The sequence below is a fragment of the Mauremys reevesii genome, linkage group 4, assembly GCF_016161935.1.
Source record: "Mauremys reevesii isolate NIE-2019 linkage group 4, ASM1616193v1, whole genome shotgun sequence".
NCBI classification, from domain to species: domain Eukaryota; kingdom Metazoa; phylum Chordata; order Testudines; family Geoemydidae; genus Mauremys; species Mauremys reevesii.
In genome coordinates this window covers 106,132,304-106,160,294 of record NC_052626.1, presented here as the reverse complement: position 1 = coordinate 106,160,294, position 27,991 = coordinate 106,132,304, and the positions used below count along the sequence as shown (strand labels likewise).

Sequence of the window (27,991 nt, the reverse complement as noted above, 5' to 3'; positions counted from 1 at the left end):
TAGAATTCACATAAGATGGAACACAGGACTGAAAGTAAACAATATAGGGTGAGTCTTTAAAGACTCAGTCATCTGTTCAGAATTTGCAGTGTTTAACAGTGTTAGATGTCTTTAGTTCAGTAGAGTGCATAACTGCACTGTCCCAGGAGCAAACCAGACAGTGAATTGTAACATTCACAATTTTCCCCTAACTTCCATGTTGCTCAGAGGAGGTTGAGAGTTATTTCACCCTGTTATGTGGAGCACCTTTGTTCCTCTGGCCAGTGAGGGGTGCGGGAAAAAGAGAGCAGGCCTCTTCCCACTCTCTGGCCCTGTCCATTGTCTCCCCACCCACAGTAAAGAGATGATTGGCCCCTACACTCATCTACATGACTGAAGTCAAGCTGAGCTGGGCCAAGCAGGGAGGGACATTCTTGCCCTGTTTGGCCAAGTGAGGGCTGTGACAGTCCAACTTATGGAAATGACTGTTAGCTTATACCACAGATTTGTCTATAATTGGGCTTTTGAAAAACAGCAACAGAAGCATCATACCTGAACTATTTATGGTACTTCCTGCCTACGTAATGTCATTGAAATCATTTGAGAAATATTTACTGTTCTTGCTGTGGGACAAATTCATCAGCTTTGCTGTAGGTCTCAGTTCTACTTGTTATGACATTAACTATTCCAAAGCACAAGCTACACTGGATATTAGTTAGCTAAAGAGCGACATGCATGAGAAATTACCCAGGGGCCTGAAGAGGTTATAACGAGCAAGAAACCTATGTGGATTTGCTGACTGAACAGTGTCTTCCCCAAGAGAAGTGTTCAATCTATAATGATTGTGACACAAACATCCTACAGGGTCTTTTTATTTTTAATAATAAAATTTTATTGACACTCTAAACTAGATGATATATTAATCCACGTAAACAAGTAGTTTTAGCTTGTCCACAGTAGAACATGTAAACACAATACGAGCATCAATATATGCTCTTTACTGTTCCTATAATAACCCAGCTCTCGCCTTTATTTTAAAAAAGAAGAATGTCCTGGTTTTGTTCTCAATTTGCAGTTCCATTCTGAACCATTTGTAGATACTCCTTGTGAAGTTTTTCCTGTGCTTCATAAAGTTTCTTCAGTTTCTTCATTTGTCCTTTGCTGAGTTCTTTACCTTCTGTATCATGGGTAGGAAATCCCTGGAATAATAAGAACACTAATATCTTAGAAATTTTCATCCAGATACTTTGTTTGCCTTTGGTCAATCTGATAAATTCATGACTAGATTTTATCATCTCTTTCCACCAGAATTATGCATTATTAATAGAAGGGAGTAACAGCATAATTAATATAAAACATTCTAAATGAATGAACATAGCACCATAGTAGAGGGCTTGTGTAAATCAGGAGTTTTAGGCCACTATTCAATACATATCAGCTTATTATTAAACCCCAGATTTTAAAGCAAATGCAATAAAATATTCCACATCATACTAAGACGGCTGTTAAGTTTCAGCCCAGATCTTATCTCCCCATGATTTGCGAACAGGGGGTCATCCATGTGCTCGTTACACTTCTGCATGGCAGGGGCTCAGCTACCTATATAGCACTACTCCTGCTTGCCCGTAGAGGGCACTCAAGGGTTCACACTGGGGGGCAATGTATGTTGTCTTAGTGCTGGTCCAGCAGCTGCTACTCAGAAAAGGTAATACAGTTACCTTTCCCAGATAGCACCGGCCTTCACCCTTCAGGGAATGGGCAGAGAGAACCTGTTAGCATGGTCCTATGGAGCTGTGCTGTCAGAGAGAGGGAGAGGGGGCACAGCGGACAGAGGCCCACAGTCTCCATGCAAATGGTCTGGGTCTCCAACAGACCCCCTGAATCTGCCAGGTTTTGGAGTGGGAGGAGGGGGGAGACAGGGTGTGTGCACAATCTTTGCCTCCCAACCAAAAGTTTCTGCAATTTAATCCTTAAAATTTCTATCTCAAAAGTCATAGAAGTCTTCCCCAGTAGCAGGATGGCCAGGAAGACAAAGACATGTTATGGAACCCCCCTAAAAGTTATGGCTCTTACATACACCCTTACACAGGACATCAGTGTTATACAATTCAGTGAACACTTAAGAGCATAAATCTGCTCCCATGAAATTAACTGATAATGCTCTATTGACTTCAGTGGGGAAATGATCAGGCACTTTAGTCAGTTATTACGTTCTTACTTTTCAATTAGCATAAAGAAAATTTCCCCATATTTCTTACATTTTCATCGAACTTAGAGTATTTGTCAAGCTCTGATTTAAACATTGCATGTGGTGGAATCTTCATCTTTGCCAGTTTTGCTGCCTGCAATATAAAATATGCATTACAACTTTACAGTTAATTAGCATCCTAATGAATTACACTGTCACTTGTCCTTTTCTGAAAAGCTGTCCCTGAGTGTACATGAATTGATGCACAGAAGATCTAAATTGCAAATCAAGGAGACCCACATCACACTTGTCCATTTTGTGGAGAGAGAGGAATCATCAGTGAGGGACAACTCTATATAAATCTTGAACCTATCTGTCTGGGGGAATAAGTAATTAACTTAGTACTTTGTTGCAACAATTACTCAGTTAGGATCCAATTAAGACAAAAAACAAAACAAAACAAAGTGCTCTTTTCCCCTACAACAGCTCAGAATAGCCAGCTTATGTGGTGCAGAAGCCACATGTACTTTTTGTTTAATTTGAGCTCTTGTTGTATTTTAGGTACAAACATAATAAGTAAGCTATTTGGCAATGAGCTCATTGCAGATGTTTCCCTATGCCCAAGCAGAAATCCCATTGATTTGAATAGGGCTCCATGCAGGTCATAGCAGGATCAGGGCCCAAAATAACTAAACCATATTAAAGGAAAATTAAACTTTGGTTTTAATGAAAATGGTGGCCTCTCAAAATCATTAAAAGCAATGAAGTCATGAACAATTTAAAAAAGAATGGATAAATATGCTTGGAGATTCATGAAAAGGAAACATTCTATTTACAATTTTCCCTGTAGATCATACTTTGAAGGTTTACTTTCCTGTATTGTATTATTAGTGCGATTTGCATGGAAATAGGAGCTTTGCTCTTCAAGAGAGCATCTGGCTCCTGGTGCTTATTCCTCACCTGAAGTCTTAAGTGTTTGTGCTAATCACAATTAGATGCTATGGAGATGAATGTGTCTTCACAGAGAGAACATAAGAACATAAGAACATAAGAAAGGCCATACCGGGTCAGACCAAAGGTCCATCTAGCCCAGTATCTGTCTACCGACAGTGGCCAATGCCAGGTGCCCCTGAGGGAGTGAACCTAACAGGCAATGATCAAATGATCTCTCTCCTGCCATCCATCTCCATCCTCTGACGAACAGAGGCTAGGGACACCATTCTTACCCATCCTGGCTAATAGCCATTTATGGACTTAGCCACCATGAATTTATCCAGTCCCCTTTTAAACATTGTTATAGAGTTAGACTTCAGGTGAAGCATAAGCAGCAGGAACAAATGGACTCTTAAGGAAAAAGATGCTGTTTTCATGCATATCTATACAATAATAAAGAGAGGGAAGAAAATGTAAACGACACAGGCAGAAGCCTCTCTAAGTGAAATGTTCCTTAACTGCCAGAGCTCTAAAACGGTTGTGCAGGATGTATCCTACTCACAGCTATGCACTAAAAATGTGCTACAAGATATTTTAAGAAGTACCTACCACCTCTGCTCAGTAGTTTGAGCATTAGCCTGCTAAACCCAAGGTTGTGAGTTCAATCCTTGAGGGGGCCATTTGGGGATTGGTCCTGCTTTGAGCAGGGGGTTGGACTAGATGATCTCCTGAGGTCCCTTCCAATCCTAATAATCTATGATTCTATGATTCAGATTTTGTGGTAAGTTTTTTTTATGGTGCCATCAGAGACGTGAACATCTAAGTGACCTAACTTGTAGGCACAAATAACTGTGGGCAAAAAACTGCCCACCCCATTAATTTTCACTCAAAAAAAATATTAAATTAAATTAAAAAAACAAAATTGAGGGCCAGCTAAGGCTGGGCTGAAAATTTAGCCAACAGTGTATTGTTCCCTGCATAAGAATATAGCCATTAATGCACATCTTCAAAAACATAATGCCCATTTTAATGTAAATTAAAAAGATACTTGAATATTTACCTCCTGTTCTTGTTTTTTCCTAGATGCTTCTTCCTTCTTTCTTTTTTTCTCCTCTTCAATCTATAAAATGTCAAATTGAAAAACAGCATTACTTAATCAAAATTAAACCATTGCATTAGGTTATTTATTACTAATGTCAACTGAGTAGCTCTATGTTTTAGATATTTGATTATAGGCAAAGCTGGTAATGACACCTATAATTATGGTTGCTCAATGCATCTATTATAAGACCCTGTTTTCAGTTGCTTATACCTTTATCAAACCAACTCTTCACGCTGAAATTTTCCCTGCCTGGTTTCTGCCTCAGCCGGAATATTTTTGGGAAGTTTCAACAGAAGTGTTTCAGCCATTACTCAGAAAGAGATTAGGGATCAATACATTATTAGGCCCATATTAAATAATCTTTACAATTGTAATTGAGAAGCTCTAGTGTGCCATGCTCTGGCATGCTTTGAAAAAAGGCTTTGAAATTTGGGAGGAGGATCATCTTTGTATCAGGGATGAGCCTTTTGCTATTCCCATGGAAAAAAATGTCCAAATCTGGCCAAGTTATGAATCTCTGAAAAATCTCAGTTTAGCCAAGCTCAGACTTGTTAGAGTCTGACAGCTAAATTCTCCAAAGATTCTTTCAGTACTGAGCATACTTCAGCAGGGGAGATGTATAGTCTAGCCAGGGAGCCCAGCCCACAGAAAAGAATTAGGGCACAAGGACCTGAACTGCAACTCCCATGTGGCACTATGACATTTCCTAATCAATGTACTCAAATTTTTGGCTGAAAAAAACACTTTCCATTTCTGATATTTTTGCCAAAGAGTCAAAAATTTTCCATGGAAAAAACACAACAAAAATTTTCCAAACCAGATCTAGTCAGTATGACTCCAAATGATGGAATTGCCTCCCCCCCCACTTTATTTTAAAACATAGAAGTTATACACAAAAAATTACATCAAAAGACTATTAACTCAAAAGTTAGGAAATACTAGAATTAAGGTTCGTTTGCAGCATTAATTCAGTCACCTTGTGGGTGTGCATTACAATTCAGTCTTACGATCACATGCTATTTTTTTCCCCACAGGAATCCTGCCTCATTCAGTGCTACGTTAATGAAGACTTAGCAATTTCATTCTGTTTTTATCAGCAGATGTCAAATCAGTACTGCTAACTATATGAAAATATTTACCTTTGCTTTATATTGACAAATATATCAGAATAATTTACTTATAGGAATTATTCTACCAAGGAGACAAAAGCATCAATAGGTCATATTCAGCACATCATAACTGTATAAAGGCTTTTGAAACTTTAAAAGGTATTTAAATCCTCCAAAGCATACTTTCAAGCAATTATCTCAAATTCCTTTTCTCAAGTGCCACTTGAGTTTTGCTATCAGTTTGGGTGTGTTATTTTCCATGTTGTTTGTATTAAAATTGTCATTTTTTTACAAATCAGCAAGGAAATATGTAATGTCAGTAAGTACATGTGTTTTACTTTACATGTGCAAAATATTATAATACACAAACTAGTTTAACATAAAAGAATTTAAAACCTTTTTCTTTTCTTCTCTTTCTTTTAGTAAGGTCTCCCTATCTACCAATTTGACCACAGTTGGGAGTCCTGGAGAAACAAAGCAAAATAAACACATAGCAGTTCCAACACATACATATCTGATATCACAAACGATTCTCGAAACACATCCTGCAATAGTCTCTTCAAATTGTATTACTAAGTTAAATGCAAATACCACCAAATGACCATTTAAAAATGACTGAGGAGCTAAGCACCATACAAGGAGATGCAAATATACATTTTATCTGAATGCTTTTAAAAGTTTAAAAACTAAATCTGTTAAACCTCTGTGCATTCAGTAAGTCTGACAAGGATTTCTGATCATTCTTGATCATATTGACATTTTTCAATATCTTAAGAAAAGAATTCACCAAATTTTAGCAACAGCTACAATTTACAATACAGACAGACAGTTTGTTACCTTCATGATCTTCAAATCGAACCCCAAGCTCAGGAAGAATGTCATCTCGAAGAGCATCACTCAACTGCAGTACTTCAGTTACTACAATGCACAGAAAAATTAAAAGTTCTGACAAATTTAAAATGAAAATTTACTTCTCTTCCACACTGCTATGTAGTTATATAATGCAAATAAAAAATTACTACAGTTAGACCAGTTTCTTTTTTCCTTTCCTTTTCTTTTTTTTTTTTAAGTGATAGATGTAAGTAAGGTTATACTGAGCCAGAGAAAGAAACAACTTGTAATCTCTTGACCCAGTGTGACAGAGAAGCATGTTTCTTCTAGATAGACCTGGAATTTGTCACCCCCTCCCAAGATGCTGCTAGTATGCCAAAAAAACAAGATATCTCAAGCTCTGTGATGTAACTGCTTAGAGGCCCAGGAGTCTCACAGTTGCTGTTAAACAGACCTCTAATCACGTGGCATTACAATGCATTATTTCTAGCCCTGAATACAATTCCTCATCTCAGCGTTTTAAGAAAAAGAGACACAGTATTTTGTGAATTTAGCCTCTTGTACCTTGTGAATTTATCTCTTAAAATTACTTTAGCATGCTACTAATGACTTCAACATTCCATACAAGGATGAAAAATAGCACTTTTGGTGTCCGACTTGTTCCTGTAAAAAGGAACATAGGAATTGCTATAGTAGAGATGTGAGGTCCATCTAGTCCAGTATACTGTATCAGACAGTGGCCAAAACCAGATGTTTCAGAGAAATGTGGAAGAACCTCACAGTAGGCACTCATGGGAAAATCTGCCCCCTCACATTAGGTCTCATCCAGGTCTCTAATAGTTAGACTGACTTAAGCTCAGAAGCATGAAGTTCAATATCCTTTCCAAAATGTTGTTGATATAATGACTTTAGATCTTCTTGATATCCATATAAATTGCCCAGTCTCTTTTTAAATCTTGCTAAACTGTTGGCCTCAACGACTTCTTGTGGCGGTGAGTTCTACAGTCTATTTATTCATTGTGTAAAAAATATAATCCTTTTATTAGTTTTGAATTTGCCACCTTATAATTGCATTGAGTGTCTCCTTACTCTTGAGTTCAGAAATCAAGAGACTTCCTCTGTACCTTTCAGTACAGCATATAGTTTAATCATGTCCCCTCATTTCCTTTCTCATCAAAATTATCAAAACCATTTCTTCCTTCACTTGATTAACCATTTAAACAATTTTGTGAAAGTGGAGCTATAATTTGAATACTTTATACACAAAAAGCTATAATCACTATTTTTTTGCCAGTTACATCTAATTATCTTCTAGAATGTCAATAAGTATAATTTAAAAAAAATCACTGCAAGTTATGTAAAACAATTGGACGTCATGACTGTAAGTCTCTTTCACAGAGGGCTAACTCAACTACACAGGGGTGAAACTGAGGCTATGTTTTGCCTAAATGTCTGATACCATTATTATTTGTAGTGCTGCAAAGCCCCAGTCAAGGATCGGGGCCCTGTTTTACTAGGTGCAGCTTACATGCAATACAACGACAGCCCCAACCCCAAACAGTTTACATTATACCCTAATGACATGACATAACAGATGGATGAAACAAATATAACAGGTGGGGAAGGAAGGATGGGTTAACAGTACAGACGCGCCTCGGGTTACGCAAACCTGACTTATGCAAACCCGCATTTATGGAAAAAGTTCCGTAAGTGGGGTTTGGGTTTGTTTTTTTTTGGTGCATAATTGTCAGGTATACGTCCTTGACTTAACGCAAAATTCGACTTACGCAAGGCGTTCCGGAACGAAACACTTGCATAAGTTGGGGAGTGTCTGTAATATACGTTGTAAAGACTTGAAGCAGATCACCTACGTAGCCATTATCAGTTGATCATGTCAGTCAGGGGAAATAATTTAACATGCTTTAGTTTGAATTTAAAAGATTTTTAATAAAGAAATCTTAATTGTTGGAGCCTGAAATAACATTTTTGTTCAAATATATTTTGAATCTCCAGCCCCACCTAATGAAACATATATGAAGGCTCCCCTAATGTCTACTTCCAAGTGCTTAGTCAAATCCTCTAAAGAAACCCTGCTGAAGAATCTAGCAATGGAGGGGGAAAGAAATTTCAAAGACAGGCAGCTTAATGTTTAATATTGATTCACTAATTCAGATAAGACTTTAGCAAATATTTATAGACATTTAGTTCCTAACACAACATTTTGGAGGTTAGATTAAAAGCATGTTTTTTTCTGGCAGGATTGCCCGAGTTTTAGTTTTGGCTCACAAAACAGGAAAGTGCAATCACTACTGAAAGAAACCAGAACTGACAAGAACAAATGCGACTTCACAGAACTTTATTTTAGCTTTTTGTATATTAAAAATCTCTAGATATTAAGCGCCTTTTGTCATTACCACTGCTTCCTGTCTACTCTCTCTTTCAGGCTGATTGCTAAATGAATGAAAACGTGGCCTTATTTCACAGTAGCATTTCTTGGTAGCTCTATTTCCTATACTGAATTGCAGTTTCAGAATTTCTCACAGCAATGTTCCCTAAAGCAGCATTTCCTAACCTGGATGGCATTTCTTAACCTAGTCTATGATGGTGCGGGGCAGAGTGGAGTGGACAAGTAAGGGTTCAAGGCAGCTGGAAAAGCTGCACCCTGCCTGGAGCCACTTGACAGCTCTTTGTGAGTTTACTGCTGTGATTAACGCTCTAGGAAAATACTTGAAACCTCCCTGCTCTTGTGATATGTGGTCCCCTAATAAAAATAGCCACAGGAGTAGGTTGTGTACAGTACTACAGATATAGGAAGCGGTCTGTCACACTAAGCGTTGTGCTTGTCTCTGCTCTTATAACATAGCTCTGCTGCAAAAGCAGGTGTCCCAGCAACACAAAGCTATCAAAAGATGTCTCCTGCCCCAATTAGTTTGTAGCTTGCTGGTGAGTGGCAGAATGAGTTGGCAGGGAAAATACACACTAAAAGCTTCCCCAAGGAAAAAAGTAGAAGTGAATAAAATTGTAAGAAGTAAAGAAAAGGACATCACAAGAAAGGAGGGGATGAGTGGAACAGAGAGAGATGATGAAAAGAGAAAGTAGACAGAAATTAGAAAGGATACAGCAAGGAAGCTGAAGCTAGACAAATTCAGAGTAGAAATAGGGTGCACATTTTTTAACAGTGAGGGTAATTAACCATTAGAACAATGTATCTAGAGATTGGACAGATTCTCCATCATTTGAAGTCTTTAAATCAAGACTGGCTATCTTTTTAAAAGATAAACAATGGTATGGGCTTGATGCAGAAACTACTTGGTGGAATCCTATCCTGTGTTATGCAGAAGGTCAGACTAAATGATCAGAATGGTCCTTTCTGGCCTTAAATCCAGTGAACTCTGCCAAGGCATGGCATGAGGGTATGTAGGGAAGTGCCAGTCCATCTACCTGTTGCCTGAGGATTTCTAACAGGCGAAATCAGGAACCACTGCCCTACTGAATAACATCTATCCCACCTACACACAACAGGACAGTGGAGAAGCTATTTTCCTGTATCCTTCTAATATCACACATTTTCAAAGCTGTGCTAAATAAAGGCATTGGCCACTTCTATGGAAAATCTTTCCCAAAGTGCTTTTCTGTTCATTATCCATTTCACTCTAGCCTTCTCCAAGTCAGCCACTTGCAAAAGCACTGATTGATTTTAGGAGAATGTGATTTAGCTGAATTGGAAATTGACTAGGACAGCATGGCTAACATCTGTTTTCTTGCAGAAGTGCCATTGGATGTTAATGGCCACAAGTGATCAGGGTCTCAGATTTATCACTCATACAAAAATAGGTACCGATCAAAGACATAAGTAAAGAGAGGAAAAAACCTACATGTATTTACTCAGAGATAAAAGAAAGTGATGAAAAGAGGGAAATACATTGGTTACTTGAGAAGCAACAGAAGTGGTTCACACAACACCAAGAGCAAGTACAGAAATTAGAGCTTCTGGATGTATTTATGTTGCTGGCAATCCAAATTTAGTATCCTTGTTTGATTCATAGTAAGCATTTTTTCCTAGAGGAGGCTGATGGTGACAAGATTACTTGGATCAACTTATATCTTGAGTTTTTAATAAGTAGGTTCTTCTCCACCCCCAGTAAATTGTTCTTGCACCCATGTTTCAGTAGGTTCAATATACTGAACAACACTTCCAAGTAGTTCTTAGTGGCTATATTGTATAAGAAACACTAACATTTGATGATAATTCTCAATACCTTGCACATACACCTCTACCTCAATATAACATGACCTGATATAACACAAATTCGGATATAATGTGGTAAAGTAGTGCTCTGGGGGGGCAGGGCTGTGCACTCCAGTGGATCAAAACAAGTTCGATATAATGCGGTTTCACCTATAACGCAGTAAGATTTTTTAGCTCCCGAGGACAGCGTTGTATCGAGGTAGAAGTGTATCAGGGAAAGTCTTCAGCATCCATTATGAGGCTTAGATAAGGGAATCAAAGTATCTAATTGGGATAATGTAAGCTATTATTTTAGAGGGTCTATTTTCTTCAATTATTCACTGACACATATAGGTGCAGATGCACACCCCCTCACTGTCTAAACTACTAAAATCAGAGTCTTTGCCTTTGCTTGGTGTTATGAACCTGTGTCTCATCTGTTCTTTGCTTGAGGAGCTGGAATCAACCCTGGCCTTTGTATGCATATGAAAATGTTCCATTTTAAAAAGAACTGTTTGCATTAGTCTGCAGTCTATCTCCAGTGAATTGTTTGTTTTTATTATACAGTCAGTAGATCTATCATATTAATTCCGTGCACGAGATATCATCATCACCTTTCAGTATTAACAGATAATGGGCTAAACTCATCTCTGGTCTCACTCATTGACTTTGTTAGACTTACACCAAAGATGAATTTGGTCAGCTGTGCCCACCTACCCAGGATAAAGAAAAACAATGTCTGCTTGAGTTATAAATATTTACCGGCCTGAACCTATGAATAATTAAATATAAGAAGCAGAAGAAATCCTTCAGGGTAGAGGAGAATGAGGAATTTATACATGAGAAATTCATAATTTATAAGAGGAGGTTATCAACTGGTGCCTCTAGAAGTGTCAGCACAGTGGCTCCAGGCACTACCTTACGGCTGAACTGTGCCAATTCTCTATTTTAGCACCACCCCAGCAAGAGGCTTTAACTGACAGTGGGGAACTTGTTTATGGATCTCAGTCGCACCAACTGTAAATTGTCACTGTCACCAAAGATTGATGTTGTCCACAGAAGGGAATGGATAGGAAAACCAGATTTGGCCCTGTCTCAGTAACACTGCCCAGGTGCACATTGTTGATTAGGATGCTCCTAGCCCATTCGTCACATCTGCTGTGAACTTCAAGGTAATGGGTTTCAAAAGCCAAACAGAACTGGGGGCAGGAACTAGTAAAATAAGTTTTTTGTTTGTTTGTTTGGGGTTTTTTTGGGGGGTGGGGGAGAGAAGAGGGGGGAAGAGAAGAGGGTTAATTCATAAGTCACCCTGAAAGATTAAATGAGCAATATACATTATAGCCAATAGTGAAGATAGAGGATGTACAGTAAAAAGGATGGAGGCGTAGTTCTACTTTTAGTCTATCTATCTGATATATTAGGAAAATGGAGTAGGTTCTCCCAACTCTGTTCTGGCTGTAGAAAAGGGAGACCGCCACTATCTAGTAATACACTGCAACAGATTCCCTAATACCAAGATTTCAGTAATGGAAGACTTTACAGTAAGGTAATAGACTTAGCGGGGATCCAAGAAATAAGAATGAAGTTAAAAATATAGAGGACAAGCAAAAAGTCAAGCATTCTTCAGCATTAAGAACCCCTGTGACACAGATCTGCAAATCTGCTATAATGTGTATGCTTTAAGAGGGAGAGATACAGGAACTTTGCAGTTGCCCAAGTACTGAAACAAAACCTAAAGGCACATGATGTGAAGTTACTTGACACAATGGGATGAGTTAAAAACCCACCACGTTTCCTGGAAATTATGAAAATCATTTTATTTAGAGTAATTTCTGCCCACTGTACACTAGCAGACAACACCATCGGTATTTTTCTTTCCCCATTTATCATCATCAATAGAAACATTCAGAGGTTAATCAAGATTCCACTAAGAACGAATAATGCAGGTTTCAGATTCAGATGTCTGCCAGTCTTGTGAAATGGATAAAGACTTCTTTTCACATGATGTTTGAATGTCCTACAATTAGGCCATTCTGGTTGAAGACAGAGTTTATTCAATAATGTTTGAATACACACTTTGTTATAGCTCCCTCTGGTCCTCTGACAAGATTCCCAGATTACAGGTGCTTGGGTTGTGGAATGCTTTGTGGCTTGCCTTACTGGCAAAAAAGTTACATTTATTTTTATAGTTAGTTTTATAAAAGACTCATACCTATTAACGTAAGCCTCTGGGTGCATTTTCAAAATTAGAACACAATTATTCATATTAACATTATCCTGCCAGCAATTGGCTATAAAAAAAAGAAGACATTCCCTTAATTTACAACCTCAATTAAAAAAAAAAAAGTATAAACTCAGAGGCAACACTCCCAACCACTAATCGAAACCATTTTAAAAGACCTATTTCAGGCAGAAGCCCTGTAAGATTAATAAATCTGAGTTCTGTTGGATCAACAAGGTAAATGAGTTCCAGAACTGGGTTTCTTCTCCTGAAAATATACTACCAGCAGCCCCTTGAGCAGAGGGGGGCAAACTACGGCCCGCAGGACTGTCTTGCCTGGCCCCTGAGCTCCTGGCCAGGGAGGCTAGTCCCCAGCCCTGTTAGTCCCCAGCCCCTCCCCCACTGTTCTCCCTCCCCTGCAGCTTCAGTTCGCCCCGCCGCCGGCGCAATGTTCTGGGTGGCGGGGCTGCTAGCTCTTGCCAGGCAGTGCAGCTGCAGAGCTGGCCTGACCTGGTGCTCTGTGCTGCGTGGTGGCATGGCTGGCTCCAGCCGGGCAGCGCGGCTACCTGTCCTGGTGCTCTGGGAGGCGTGGCTGTAGCACTGCCAGCCGCTGGTGCTCCAGGCAGCGGGGTAAGGGGGCAGGGAGCAGGGCGGGTTGGATAGAGGGCAGGGGAGTTCAGGGTGGTGGTCAGGGAGCGGGGGTGTGGATGGGGTCGGGGCAGTCAGGAAGGAGAGGAGGGGATGGATGGAGTGCCAGGGGGCAGTCAGGGGCAGGTGTTCCAGGGGCGGTCAGGTGACAGGGAGAAGGGGTGGTTGGATGGGGCGGGGGTCTCGGGGGGGCTGTCAGGGGGCAAGAAGTGTGTGTGGGGTCACATAGGGGGCAGGGCCACGCCTGGCTGTTTGGGGAGGCACAGACTCCCCTAACTGGCCCTCCATACAATTTCGGAAACCCGATGTGGCCCCCAGGCCAAAACGTTTGCCCGCCCCTGCCCTAGATATTCAAACCTCACAACTATTAGAGTGTGAATCAGTTGACCTCAACTCGTGAGGTTTTTTTGCATAAAGAAAAAATAAATTTTATGTATGTTTTCAATAGTAAAAGGCACTCAAACTCATCTTGTGAACTGAAGAACAAACTTCAAAAAAAATAATCAAAATTAAAGTAAATATATAAAACTTGAAACCAGTAAGACTATTTTTAAGATCAACTAGGCCAACATAAGTTTGTTGATTATATCTGAATGATCACATCAATGGAAGCATTTTTGTGTTTGTAAGATATTTATTCTGTTTGTTCTGGCTAATACTTTTCAGTATGGGAACAGAATTAGAATTCCTTGCTAACTATTATCAATCTACTCAATCCAAGCCATTTTATTAAAAAAACTTAATCAATAGTTCCTATTTTGCCTTCAAGACTCTCTCTCTCAGTCATGAAATTAGTTTCAAGAAAATCAGTATTAAATATATGTTGAAGATGCATAAAAACCCATGGGGAATAGTAAGCAGAACAACAAGGAATCCATTAGGAGCTCATCAACAAGCGAAAGCATAGAGAAATTAATAGAACAGCATTTGTAACACAACACAGCTCTGCTGCAAATACGCAAAGCAGCATCAAAGCTTCCAAGGAGAAGAAAAAAGTCCACAACAACCTTCAGCAAACTCCCTATCAATACTCCAGAGAGATCACAAAATGCTATCTGGGGATTTGTGATCAGACTATGCTATCAAACCACAAACAAACAACTCAGCCTGTTTGTACTCAAACTGGTTGAGGGTTCCAATAAAAGAAATAATTACAATTTACACTTTTTAGAGCGCGTAAGCCCTTCAGGACAGGGACTACATCTTCTTTTATGTTTGCAATCAACTAGCACACTGTGGGCACTACAGGAAACAGAACATTCACACTCCTCATGTTCCCTCTCCCAATGATATGAAATTCTGAATACTTTAACAACAGGTTAACATGAACATATCGAAAAGCATCAGAAAAAGATAATCATAAATTAAAAGGACACCTGGCAAAGATTTAAAGATTCAAACTAACTCTGGTTTACTTTTGTATATAGATAAGTGTGTATATGTATAGACAAATATGCCATTTTTATTCTCAAAGCAGAGACGCTATTTATGTAAATCAGATAATCAAAAAATGACATTTAATTTTTTCTTCCCCCCCCCCCATTGAAATCAGTTACAATAATGTTAGAAAAGTTAACCCTTACCTCTCTTTTCTCTGGCAATTTGTCGCACTCCTTCTCTGAAATCAGACAACACTTGTAGGTATGGCATCACTGTAGACTCAAGCTGTAGAACAAAATATTTCTATAATTAGTTAATAATTTAAATTCAAGCCATTTTCCTTAACTGTTTCATATGTATGCACTTATGGGGCCAAACTCTGCCCTGTTCTTCCCTGTAGCTAAAAGGGATATAATATAAAGTAGAAGCTAACTCTTCAGGGAAGATCCTCAACTGGTGAAAACTGACATAGCTACCACCATTGACTTCAACAGAGCTATGACTATTTAAAATCAGCTGAGGAACTGCACTTCATGTTTAACATTCTGTATCATTCTTGTAAGAGACACACACAATGTTTATTATGCACTTGAGCTGAAGTTTCTCTCAGACCTTAGGTTATACATACAGTATTTATTTTCTTTGAGTGTCTCCAAGAAAGAGAGATCACTTGCATCATTAGGCTCTGCTATGGCAAGAAAGTAATATTAAATAAACTCAGATAATACCACTTGCAAAAAAAACAAAAAAAACCCACCAAACACAGGAAGACTCCTGCTTGCAAGGCTAGTGAAGACCAGTGCTCTATCTGGGGAACAAGAACTGTTGCTGTTCGCACAACAGCACTGCACCTGGGCAGTTCTCTAGAAATCCCAAGTGCAGAATCCAAAAGTTTAAGAGAATTATCCTGAATGTTTCATTTCTTAAAGGGTAGGAAAAAAAAGAGACAAAAATGTGAGCACATTTATTTTCCACGATATGTCTTCCATTCAAATGTTTCTCCCATCTGTTAAACCTTTTGTAGTCCTGTATATAAAGGAAGAGGTTTGCTGTTTAACTTTGGATGTTTGGTGCACTCTATATTCAGTCCCTACACTTAAGTCTGATCAACTCAGTGTAGCTTTGCTGTATGCCAAATAAATGAACCTAAGTGATGAGACTGGAGATGAATGGAGTTCTTGGAAATGAGTGGAAAAGGTCTTGGGGGAGTCTCAACATCTTTGTGTTAGGGCTCCTACCCAGTTAAAAGGTGGAAATGCCTACGTGAAATGAGTTGATGGGCTCAGTCCAGATCCTCATGAACAAGAATCCACACTACAAAAACCACTATCACAATTGCTGGCAGTCTCAGCAGAAAGACCATGAATGGTGCAAGCCATGGAGAATGAACAACACTCCTGTTCCCACTATCTTTTCCTCACTGAAGCTAGCTTAAGGCACACAAGCAGGGTGGTATGGGGAACCATACACTGCCACTACTTTTGCGCTATTCTCTTCTGTGGATACTGACGGAGGAGTTTGGTTTCCAGAGTAGCGAACCTGTCAAAATCACTAAATTCACTTGAAAACCTAAGTCTTCTAGAATCTGGGTTTTTCAGATTGCAAAGTGGCAAGGATGGATTTTGAATGAATTACTGAACTGGAATGGGTTAGCATTGGATATATACTAGTCATAATTTTTAAAGTTTTCAAACAAAGATTACGACTTTGTTGAGAGAGTGCCTGTTTCAGTTTTTACTCATCCCCTCATGCTCAGTCATGGAGGAGAAGAATGTGGGCTTGAACAAAAGCCCACTGAAATCAATGGAAAGACTCTCAGTGACTTCAACAGGCTATGGATCAGGTCCCAAATGAAGTAATTGGACATTCAGCTGGATAACTTTGCTAAGAAGAACAAAAACACCCTTGAAGGAAGGCTGCCAAAAGATTCAAGGAAAGTAGCAAATTTAAGGCGGACACTGTCAAAATCAAATCATTAGTAATATAATGGATGCTGGAAATGAAAGTCTATTTCATTAAAAAACAGACTATAGGCTTGTTCATGTGTGCTTGGCTGATGACATTCATTTTTCATATTTAAAATTGACAGAGTGTTTGATTTACAAAAGACGAGATATAAAGAATTACATGGATTTTACAAACAGATGTTAAAATCCTTCCAAGATCAACCTATTTCAATGACTACTAACCTTGGCAGTATTTAACAGCAGAAGGCTTTGTTTGTTGTTCTGCACTAATGCCAGTCCTTCTACAAGGCACATTTGCTTTTAGCACTGTGAGGACTGTTTAAAAAAATAAGTTTTTAATCTCACTTATGAAAGATTACTAACAAGGTCCTGGCTTTTCTGCTGGAATTTGAGATAATGGTGTTTGCTAATTCTGAACTAAATCAGAAAACCAATATTCATGATTTCTAACATGGAACAGTACCATTTTCTTCACACAGCCCTCTCTCCCATAAAGTCTTGGAAAAAAGAGAAAAAGGTTCAGAACTCCTAGTAAATATTTATTTAGACCACTGCTATAGCACTCAATACTACAGCAATGGGGATCATATAAATACCTAGCTAGACAGAGACACAGTCTGGGTATTCATCATTCATCTGCCTCAACTCCAACAAAGGAAGTTTTTTTTCTTGGTGAGCTATAATGGGCGGCGTAGTTTTGTTTTGTTATTTTATACAAAGCAAGACTATTCTGCTAATGTTTTCATTGCTATTCTTTGGGGGAAACAGAAAATACCTTTCTAAATGTATTTCACTTAAATCTGAATGGTCTCATGTGACCATGTTTCGAAATACTGGCATCAGATGTCAAGCTAAAGGAAAAACACTTGAAAGATATAGTGCCATTTTTCAGGTTAGAGTTTGCTTCAGTGCAAAGACCACAATCACTGGCCTCCCCTCACTCCGGAGTGTTACTTCCCTATTGCCCCCAAAGATTGCTCCTACATGACAGAACTTCATCAGCATCCCCCAGAAGGTATGTCCTAATTGCTCTCAGCAGAAATACCTCACTGCAATAGTACTGCTAGATGAACAGAACAAGGCTGCCTATAGAAGCCAGATAAATGTTGCTCCTTTAACTATCCATTAACTAACCATTATGCGTTACAAAGGGATCAGAAAGTGAGACTGAAATCAAAATCCAACTGCCTCCCTCCTAGTTTCTGGTGCACGTCAATGAGCCTAATCAGTGTAATTTTGTGTTTTTTATTTATAAAAATATTTATACATGTAGTACTTGTAATGAGACATACTTTAGCAAGTACTATATGTAGTCAGAATAAGTTAGTAGAATGTACTCTGTTCTCCACTTACATTTATGTTTTGGCCATTTCCTCCAACAGGGAATCCAAGAGCTTCATCATTTTCTATGGCACCAAAGATCTAGTGAAGGAAAAGGAAATTAAAGACACATTCATTCAATAGAAGTAGGCTAACTGAAATCAGACATACTGATGTTTGAAGAGGCCACAAGGCTCATCTGGTCCATATTCCGGCATCCTATGAGGAGAGTGCTCTTTATTCTTAAAGCATCTTAAATAGTTGACAGTCAAATGTTGCCTTAGTGATGTTGATTGCACAACTTCACTGTCAACTATCCAATTTTCCATGTACTGGTTTTTCTGCCATTCACCAAATGCAAATGAATGTAAAACAAAATGATAAAGAACTGTAGTTCCCCCCGCCAATACATCAAATGTTATGATTTTGTTTTTAAGCAACTGGCTCTTAAGAATCCTGCAAGATCTCCAGATTGACTGTACTGATCCATACATGTTTGGAAAATATTGCTGTAGCAGCTGCATAGTGTGATGGCAACTATTTTTTAATTTAATGTAAAATCTCACTATCACTTACCTTTAACATCTGAGTGAGATAAGAACTAATACTTTCTAGCAGCAGTCTATTTGGCATTTGCCTGGCAGTTTTTTTAGCAGCAATATAGGAATTGCTCTGGCTGACTAAAGATCGCATTTCTTCCAAGACAGTGCGAGTGTCAATGTTGTCACACAGTGCTTCATGAATGGCTGCCTTCTTGTCGTAAAAACTAAATCAGAGAAAAGCAGACAAGTTTACAATTTATACTGTCATTATAACATTTATGTCAAAATTCCTGTGCTCCCATAAGAGGGGCAAAGGTGGGGAAGGATTTCCCTTTCTTTGGTCGGAGTTGATATCTGAAGAAGGAAAAACAGATGATTAAGAGACAGGTGTTGGCGTCCACTATATAGGTGATTTTGTTAAAATATTTTACCTGCATAATAAAATATTGCTTCTATACTGCTGCCAAAGTCTCAGGGAGGGTGAGTTATCTGACAAGTAATAGCTGACAGGACAAATAAGACCTAGCATAACGTCAGAGCTCACTTTTCTGTATGTTTTGCAGAAGCAGTACAATTCACTTGTTCAGTCTCTTCCCTTTTTCACTGCTTCATTATAGTGGTGTTTACTCTCACTATGTGCCAGCTGAGCGTTGTGTTAAATAAATTCCTATGCAATGCCACTAATTTGGGGAAACTTGTTCTGAAGCTACATGTTATGAAGCCATTCCAAGCAGGTATCATGAATAAGGCTATGATTTAGTTATGGGTATTTTTAGTAAAAGTCACGGACAGGTCACGGGCAATAAACAAAAATCCACAGCCTGTGACCTGTCCATGACCTTTACTATAAATACCCTTGACTAAATCTTAGCTCGGGGCCCCTGGGGCGCTGCTGCTCTGGGGTATTGCTTCTCTGGCAGGGCCCCTGGGGCCAGCCCCTCTGGCTGCTGCTCAGGCAGTCTGCAGGGCCAGTGGTACTAGCCCCTGGCTCGGGTGGTTCCTGGGCCAGCAATCAGGGGCCGCTGAGCAGCAGCTGGAGCAGCAGCCCCCGGGTCCAGCTGCACCAGCCACTGCTCGGTTAGCCCCTGGGTCCAGGAGCCACCGAGCAGCAGCTGCTCTGGCTGCCCCCAGGGCCGCTGCTCAGGTGGTCCCCAGGGTCAGCTCCCCAAGCAGCGACTGGTGCGGCTGACCCTGGGGCTGCTCCAACAGCAGCTGAAACGGCTGGCTGTGGGGCTGCTCCAGCAGGAGCTGGTGTTGCTGTTCCTGGGGCCTCCTGAACAGCTGACCACAGGGCCAGCTGCTTGGGTGTCCCTGAGGTCAGCCACACTGGCTGCTGCAGAAGTCACGGAGGTCGTGGTATGTCTCGGAATCCGTGACAGACATGCAGCCTTAATCATGAATATTTCCATGGAAACACTGTTTAAACTCTTCATGAATTGATTTGTAATACATATGGTATGTGTCCCCCATTTCAGTGTCAGACAAAAGAGAGATTTAAGGAAGTAGGTTTTTTTTAACTTAAGATCCAAAAGGCATTATCTACTCGAAAGAGAAGGGAAAGGAGAAAGAAAAGGAGGTAGAGAAAGACAAGAAAAAGGAGGAAGGAAATGTTCTCTTCTCTCACTACTTCTCTTTTTCCTGTTCCTATCCTTTTTCTCCCTCCTGTGTCTAGTTCTTTCCTGTCTCACTATCCATTACTCCACATTTTCTGTTTTGATTTTCTTCTCTTTAATAGTCAATTTGCCCCACCTGCCTGCTATACAAAGTTGAAAATTCAGAAGCAGCATTATCTGCTACTGAGAAACAGGTACCCATCTTTCCAGCACTGGGGACACAATGACTCTGGTAATTCCCAAGGACACGGTTAACTATATGTTGCTTTGACTTTAAAAAGAATCATGCACAAAGTTGTTTAAATTACAGCCACTAAAGTGGGATTTCATTAAAATGTGAAGGAGGATTATCTAAATGGAAAGAGACCATGATGTCAATATCACTATTTTGTTTTACTGGATTGAGGGGAAGGTCAAAAGTCAGAAACTTCTGAGTTCTTTTCTTTGCTCTCTGATTTTGGGCAAGTCACATAACTTCCATTTGTCTCAGTTTCCCCACAGCACTTTGCATTTTCAAAGGTGTTGTAAGTGCCAAGTATTATTTTATTACTACAGTTGAAACACATTACATCAGCGTGATCTGCCGCTTCTCAGATAGGTGTATACTTAAGAAACTGATAGCCATATAACCTAGAGGAGATTCAAAACAGAAAGAAGTTCCCTTTCAGCACACACATACAAAGTGGCGTTCAAAAATTAGGCACCCAAGTGGCATTAATGTCAATAGAAGCAATGTGATTAATTCCATGTATTATATGCTGAAAAATACCTCATAAAGCTGTTGCAAGGTTAAATTCATCATCAGCTTGTAAAGTGCTTTGAGATTCTCAGTGGAAGGTGCAGTAAGAGCATAAAGTATTATTATTAAATCAGTTTTCAAGAAAAGAAAATGCCAGTTAGAAAAATGGGAACCTTAAGTATGCATATAAATGGCTATTCTCATAGAAATTAAACGTAGCTCACTCACCTTTTACTCAGCTCTGTTTCTCGAAATTCCCATTTTTGAAACTGGCCTATCAAATCAACAGGAGCCCGAAGGATATCCTTTACATTTAAAAAGAACTCCTAAAAAATAAGGATACAGTTTGAAATCAGCATAAGTCAGACACAACCTATGCTTACTATACCAAAGTAAATTTTCAGTTAGCCATTTTAATACTTGTGCCTAGATACAATTTCAGCAAGGATCTGCTGCTACATACCTCCCAAAATAAAAAAAATACAGTGGATAACGCAAAATAAGTGTATCATATTATGAGCGTTAAGCTGCTTTTTGTCAAGGTTGTGACCTAACAACAAACCATTTGCAATTTAATGTCTTTAAACTATGATCTTTTTAGTTTGGAGTCCCTCTAACAATCTTGTCAGTTGTGAACAAAATGAGGTAATGATAACTTACATTTGTTATGAATCTCTCCTTTGCTTACTGTATTTCAGGTTGTGGAAATATGAATTGTGTTTTCTGGAAGAAAAAGTCTTTTTGCTGTGTTTCTGATTCTACTACATAATGACTTTCCTTCTTTAGACTTGTGTATTTCCCTGAAGCAACAATTCATTCTAGTGTTGATGCAGTAAGTAATGTGTATTGCTTAATGCTTTTACTATCACCACAATAAACTGACTGTCATTAGCAGTAATTGATAGACCAAAACTAATTGCACACCACACTTTAAAAGACAAAACAGGGTGTCAAGTTACCAGTCATGAAAAGGCCAGGCTTAACTGGAGTGATCTGAGTTGCTCACAGCGCGCAGGTGCCATGCAAGTTTTTCCAGACAGCTCTGCAAATGCACCTCAGCCCTGACATGCACTAGTCTTTTTGTCAGTAACTGGCCTGACTCAAGAAGACATTTCCATTGTGCATAACTGTGTGGAGGTTCTGAGATGTGTGTAAGTAGCGACAAGGAGCAGATACTGGCAGTGGTACTATTTTTTTTTTTTTTTTTAATAAAAGACACCAGATATATTCAGCACAACATGTATGATTCTTGTGTCACCTGGATAGCTAATTATCTCTTCACATTTTTCTCACTACTTTAGGTATTATTGGCACAAAAGGAAATATGTCAGAAATATATGTAAAAAGAGGCAATAGCTAATGTATTTCACTAAGACAGCATTTCTGGAAGCTGTTTGGTTGGTTTTGTTTTCCAGCCCACACAATTATGAGGGGTCTCAGATTACTGCATGAAGAATTATAGATAGAGAGAAGCAGCCTTAACTCAAACAAATGTAAATAATTTATAACTTTAATGTAGTTATACTGGATAATGTGCTACTTTTTTTTTTTTTGATTTTCCATAACACACAAAAAAGGTCATCACATTCACTACAGTAATATAAAAATGGGCCCCGTCCTTAGAAGTGTTCTGAGCTCTGAGTTTCCACTGAGTTCAGTGGAGTTGAGTGCACTTAGCTCCTTTTGGGACTGGTTTACATTATTGGGGTATAGAATAGCACAAACTTTAAAGAATAAGGAAGAAGAGAGGAAAGCTTGCTTACATTCAGGAATTTCTCATACTGAATAGCTGATTCCATGGTGTTGTTTGAATAATCCAGCGTATCCTTCCAAGAGTGCATCAGGAAAGCCAGCCGTAACTGTCGTGCTATTAGGAATTTTAAGATGCAGATGGAAAATCATTATCTAATATATTTATATGGCCTCAAAATGATAGTATCTGAGCAACGCACCATCTTGAATGTACTTATCCTCACAATGTTGCTGTGAGGTATGGAAATACTGTTGTCTCCACTTTACACATCTAGAACCAAGGAACAGAGAAGCTCAGGGCCAGATTTGTAAAGGTACTTAGCTGCTGAAAGAAGCAGATAAGTGCTTAGTGGGATTTTCAAAGGCACTTTTTAAAATCCACTGGGTGTCTATCTCCATTTTTAAGAGGTTAAATGCCTTTGAAAAATCTGGACCTAAGAGACTTGCCCAAGATCACATGGGAAATACGTGGTGGAGTAGGAACTTGAACCCAGGTCTCCTAAGTCCTAGGCTAGTGCCTTAACCATCCTCTATTACCCACAAAATTGATTTTGCTTGAAATTGATTCCAATGCTCAGTATTCCTCAACGACTGTAGTATGAACTAAAAAGAATTGTTAAGCACAAATTCAATTACAAAAAAAACCAAAAAAGCCCCCCACAAATACTAAACAACCCAAACTTGCCAATTCCCATTTTAATCAGAAAATGTATACAGTACAAGAAATAATGTTCAATTTATGGCTTTTTTTTTTAATTGCTACTTTTCTTGGCTTAATTTTCTTTAAAAATACATTTTACATGCTTCATAAAAAGTGTTTCTTCCACAAATAAGATTTTACCTGTATGTTTCTTCAGCGCATCTTTGATAGTAATGAAGTTTTTTAAAGATTTAGACATTTTACAGCCAGCAATTGTTAAATGACCAGTGTGCAAAAAATATCGAACCCAGTGATCATTTTCAAAGTATGCCTGCAGCAAAACCACAAACAGAAAGGATAAGTTTGTTTAAAAAAAACAAAAACAAAAAAACCCAAACCACAACATACGTCCACCACACGCATACGGTTTCTGAACAGGAAAAAATGTAACAAAACAAAAGCACCATGATGATACAAAAAGGATTTTGTGAAGGCACATTTCCTAAACATGATCAGGAATCATAAAATGTTACTCTTTTAGAGCAAAAATACTGTTCAGATTATGCCCCCAATTCTACAATTGGATCTGCATGGGCACATGCATCTGCCTGGAGCTCCACTGACTTCAGTGGACTCCAAACAGATGCAGACTCCCACTTGTGCAGATCCAGCTGCGGCATCGGATTCTGTGCATGTACCACATGACTTGCTGCACCCAACCTGAGAGTGAGAACTGTTTTTCTGACAATTTGTAACTACTGTAGTTATAAATACCCAAGATTACAGTAACCAAAGAAAAAGGAGGAAAAATTTAAAAAAAAATCTGTTTTTCAGTTTTTTTCCTTTGTGCATTTATCACCACATTGGATATGATCAACTTCATTATTTTGTTGATAGTCACCAGATAAGGGAAACTGTACTTTAAGAGTTTGGGGTTTCTGGGCTTTTCTGGTATAATTTTTGTATAATAGAAACTAAAGACAGATGGTGAACATGTCACCTACCTCAGACTGTGCCAATTCATTGTCATGGTGGGGGAATCGAAGATCAAATCCCCCTCCATGAATGTCCATCGACTCTCCCAGAATAGATCCAGCCATAGCAGAGCATTCAATGTGCCAACCTGGACGGCCCTGTTTAGAGATACACAAGTAACTTGAGTACAGATTAAATATTTTTTGTTATTTTTCTAAAGAAACCCTTTTTAGGAGAAACTACTTTCTACCCACACCTTTGTCTGTTTCATTCCCTCATTGGTGTGTCCACTAATAAATAAAAATAAATTAAAATGAAACAGAAGTACACCTCTACCCTGCTATAACACGACCCGATATAACACGGGTTCGCATATAGCACGGTAGGAGCGGGGCTCCAGCAGTGCTTTAAAGGGTCCAGGGCTCTGGCTGCTGCGGGGAGCCCAGGGCCCTTTAAATCACTGCTGGAGCCCTGCCGCCGCTACACCAGGGCTCTGGCAGCGGGGCACACTGGCAATTTAAAGGGCCATGGGCTGCTGTGGGGAGCCCTGGGCCCTTTAAATCACCGCTGGAGCCCTGTCGCTGCTACCCCAGGGCTGCGGCAGCGAGGCGTGCCGGCGATTTAAAGGGCCCGGCGCTCTGGCTGCTGTGGGGAGCCCCGGGCCCTTTAAATCACCGCTGGAGCCCTGCCACCGCTACCCCAGGACTGCGGCAGCGCGGCTGGGCTGGCAATTTAAAGGGCCTGGGGCTCCCTGCGGCCGGAACCCCTGGCTCTTTAAATCATTTCTGCAGCCCTGCCACCGCTACCCTGATATAACAGAGTTTCACTTATAACGCAGTAGGGATTTTTGGCTCCCCATGACCATGTTATATCAGGGTAGAGGTGTATGAGGGAAAACAATTTTTTAATTATCATCCTTGATATGATACAAGAATAGTGTTGAACTTCAAAATCTCCCATACTGTGATAAATCATACATGCCAAATGCATCTATGAGCAGGTGAATATACAGAACACAGTCCTGGGCCCTCTAATACTTTCAAAATAAAGTATTGCATTGAGGTAATGGTTTTGTCTTTCTTAACATCACAAGGGAAATTTGCATTTATTCAAGGGGTTGTAAGTCTTGGAACCCTTGCCTTAAAATGAGGCATTCATTCTTATGCAACCTACTTTCAAATGAGTGGAACCTTCTCCCCATTCATTCCAACAGGCATTTTGATTTGAGCACAGAATACCAAACTGAAACTTTGGAAGGTTAATAATGGGAAAGTGGACAAGGTAGACAGATCCCCATGTCTAGAGGTACATTGATAATATTGATTTAACGGACAAAATTTCTGCACACAGACTTCTATTTGAGAAGTGGCTAATAACTGGCTAACTACACTGTATAGGATATTATTAAATGAACACAGCAACGCTACTGAATAAAGTATTATTGCAATCTAGACTTCATTAAATGCAAGATGAGGCTGGATCATTTGTTGTACAGGCTAGTACAAAGGATATTCATAAGTTGTAGAATGATTAGCTTCTGTATTACGTGTGTGGTTTGCAGGGGCGGCTCTAGAAATCGGGCTGCCCCAAGCAGCGCGGAGCGCTGCGCCGCCCTTCCCCGGTCCCGCGGCGGGTCCCCTCTTCCCGCGGCTCCGGTTGAGCTCCTGCCGGCATGCCCGCGGCAGGTCCACCGGAGCCCGGGACAAACGGACCTGCCGCAGTCATGCCTGCGGGAGCTCAACCGGAGCCGCGGGAAGACAGGACCCGCCGCAGTCATGCCTGCGGCAGGTCCGCTCGTCCCGGGCTCCGGTGGACCTGCCGCAGGCATGCCGGCGGGAGCTCCACCGGAGCCAAATGCCGCCCCCCCGGGAAACGGCCGCCCCAAGCGCCTGCTTGGCGCGCTGGTGTCTAGAGCTGCCCCTGGTGGTTTGAACATACTGATCCTTACCTTTCCCCAAGGGGAGTCCCATGAGGGCTCTCCTGGTTTGGAGGATTTCCACAAAGCAAAATCATTCGGGGAACGTTTCTCACTCAAACGATCAGCTGAGATACTGAGATCACCTGTCAATGGAGAAAACTTTGTACACATTTACACTTTCTTTAAACATTAGCGTTACCTACTCCTGGCTCTGTTGTAACTTTCAATGCAAAAAAACAAAAAACAACCCCCCCCCCACCACCACATTAAAAATTTACAATTGACAATAGTAATCCTTTGCTTTTTGATTAATCCTTCGTTGCTCCTGAGACTACCAACAAAAGTGTCAGTTGTGAAGCTTCTTAAGCCCTGAAATATGTGATTCAACTGCTACTCATTCTCAGCATGCATAATCACAGCATTACAACCCCCAACACACACACACACACACAAAATGTTAAGGTTGCAAATTCAAGCAGTCGGAAGTTAGAAAATGCCAGAATAAAGGCCTGTGCAATCTTAATTCAGGTCCCTTTTGCATATGCATTATGTTCTTTCATTACATGATCACATACTATTTTTTCCATAGCATCTCTGTCTCATTCAGGAGATGACACAGGATGGATGGTAATCACTGAATGTGTAGCTATTCAATATTTCTTTTTATCCTTATCATTCAATGTGTGACTCCATGTACTATCTATTGAAGACCATTAAAACCTTGCACTGAAAATAGAATTATTAATTTCCTCATGGGCATCGTGCTTTGTTGCAAATTTTGGCATTACCTTCTACCACAAGTTTTAATTAAAAAGGAGGGCTGCACCCATTTAGCTCAGCACAGTAACATGAATATTTACAATGCTAACGACAGTTCTCAATATATAAAAGTAATTTACATTTGAAGCAGGCAAGTTGTAACAAGAGCTGATCCAACCCCATTGCTGGTCACTGATTTCAGGAAAACAGTTAATTTGTAGAGCTGATCGGGAATTGTTCAACTAAATATTTTTACATCAAAAAATTCTGATTAGTTGAAACCAAAACTTTTTGCAGGAAAGAGTCAATTTTGACAAATTTCTAGACTCAAAATTGTTGGAAAAAAGTTTCAGTTGTTGAAACACCCTATTTCAACACAGAATGAAAGATTCTGGTTTCCCAATTCAAAATGACTTTTTGTTTAAAAATTTAAGCTAGAATAATTTTTTAGAATATAAAAAGGGGTCGAAATTGAAATGTTTTGACTGATGTAAACTGATTTTTTTTTCTTTCAGATTTTTGGTTCATAATATGTTTTGAGATTGACTTCTTGTCCTGACTTGGGACATAAATTTGTTTCAAAATCTTAAAATTGTTTGCAAGACAGGAAAATGGTTTCCAGCCCAACTCTACTCATTTGTGACTCCAAAAATAAAAGAAGTGCAATGTGGAGACTAAAAAAATTTTCCATTATGCTAATGGGCCTGAACCACGTCAATAGGAATGACTGATGTTGTGCATGTTGATAGTAACTTAAGTGATTATTGATTTTATTACCTTCACCCTCCTGAAGAGCTTTCTGATCACCTACAGCTTCAGGAACCAACTTAGCATAGGAGTGTTTCTCAGTGGCATCAAACTTCATTGTATCAAAGTAGACAGACCCATTTGATACATAACTAGAAGGTTAAAAGAATTTAACAAAAGCTCTATCAATATAAAATTAAAACTCAGCAATAAGCATCTCTATCCACCCTATACAATCTTCAGCAGGACTACTTGAGGAGTATGTTCAACATGAGTAAGGATGACAGAATTTGGTCTTAAGTTGTTAAAGTGCATGGTAAAAACTTTAGGTAAAAACTATAAAAAGCCAAGTTAAATAGGAAAGCCAATTAAAATTAATTTGTTAAATAAATATTTTAGC

At 39.5% G+C, this 27,991-nt stretch overlaps 1 protein-coding gene across 6 annotated transcripts in view; it reads right to left on the bottom strand.

Annotated features, from left to right (window-relative positions):
• Positions 1-988: 988 nt before the first annotated feature.
• The window catches only part of CARS1 (cysteinyl-tRNA synthetase 1), a 48,222-nt gene continuing 21,219 nt past the window's right edge, over positions 989-27,991 (bottom strand). For all 6 annotated transcript variants that reach the window (XM_039533786.1, XM_039533789.1, XM_039533787.1 and 3 more), the window contains 14 exons: positions 27,622-27,743; positions 26,116-26,228; positions 24,197-24,325; positions 23,394-23,523; positions 22,564-22,667; positions 21,029-21,126; positions 18,483-18,672; positions 17,940-18,008; positions 14,823-14,904; positions 6,149-6,229; positions 5,708-5,775; positions 4,161-4,220; positions 2,238-2,321; positions 989-1,178 (listed from right to left, as the gene is read on the bottom strand). In XM_039533786.1, the coding sequence (XP_039389720.1) occupies positions 1,044-1,178; positions 2,238-2,321; positions 4,161-4,220; positions 5,708-5,775; positions 6,149-6,229; positions 14,823-14,904; positions 17,940-18,008; positions 18,483-18,672; positions 21,029-21,126; positions 22,564-22,667; positions 23,394-23,523; positions 24,197-24,325; positions 26,116-26,228; positions 27,622-27,743 (1,465 nt within the window). In that variant the 3' untranslated portion in view covers positions 989-1,043. The remainder of the gene's footprint in view (positions 1,179-2,237; positions 2,322-4,160; positions 4,221-5,707; positions 5,776-6,148; positions 6,230-14,822; positions 14,905-17,939; positions 18,009-18,482; positions 18,673-21,028; positions 21,127-22,563; positions 22,668-23,393; positions 23,524-24,196; positions 24,326-26,115; positions 26,229-27,621; positions 27,744-27,991) is intronic.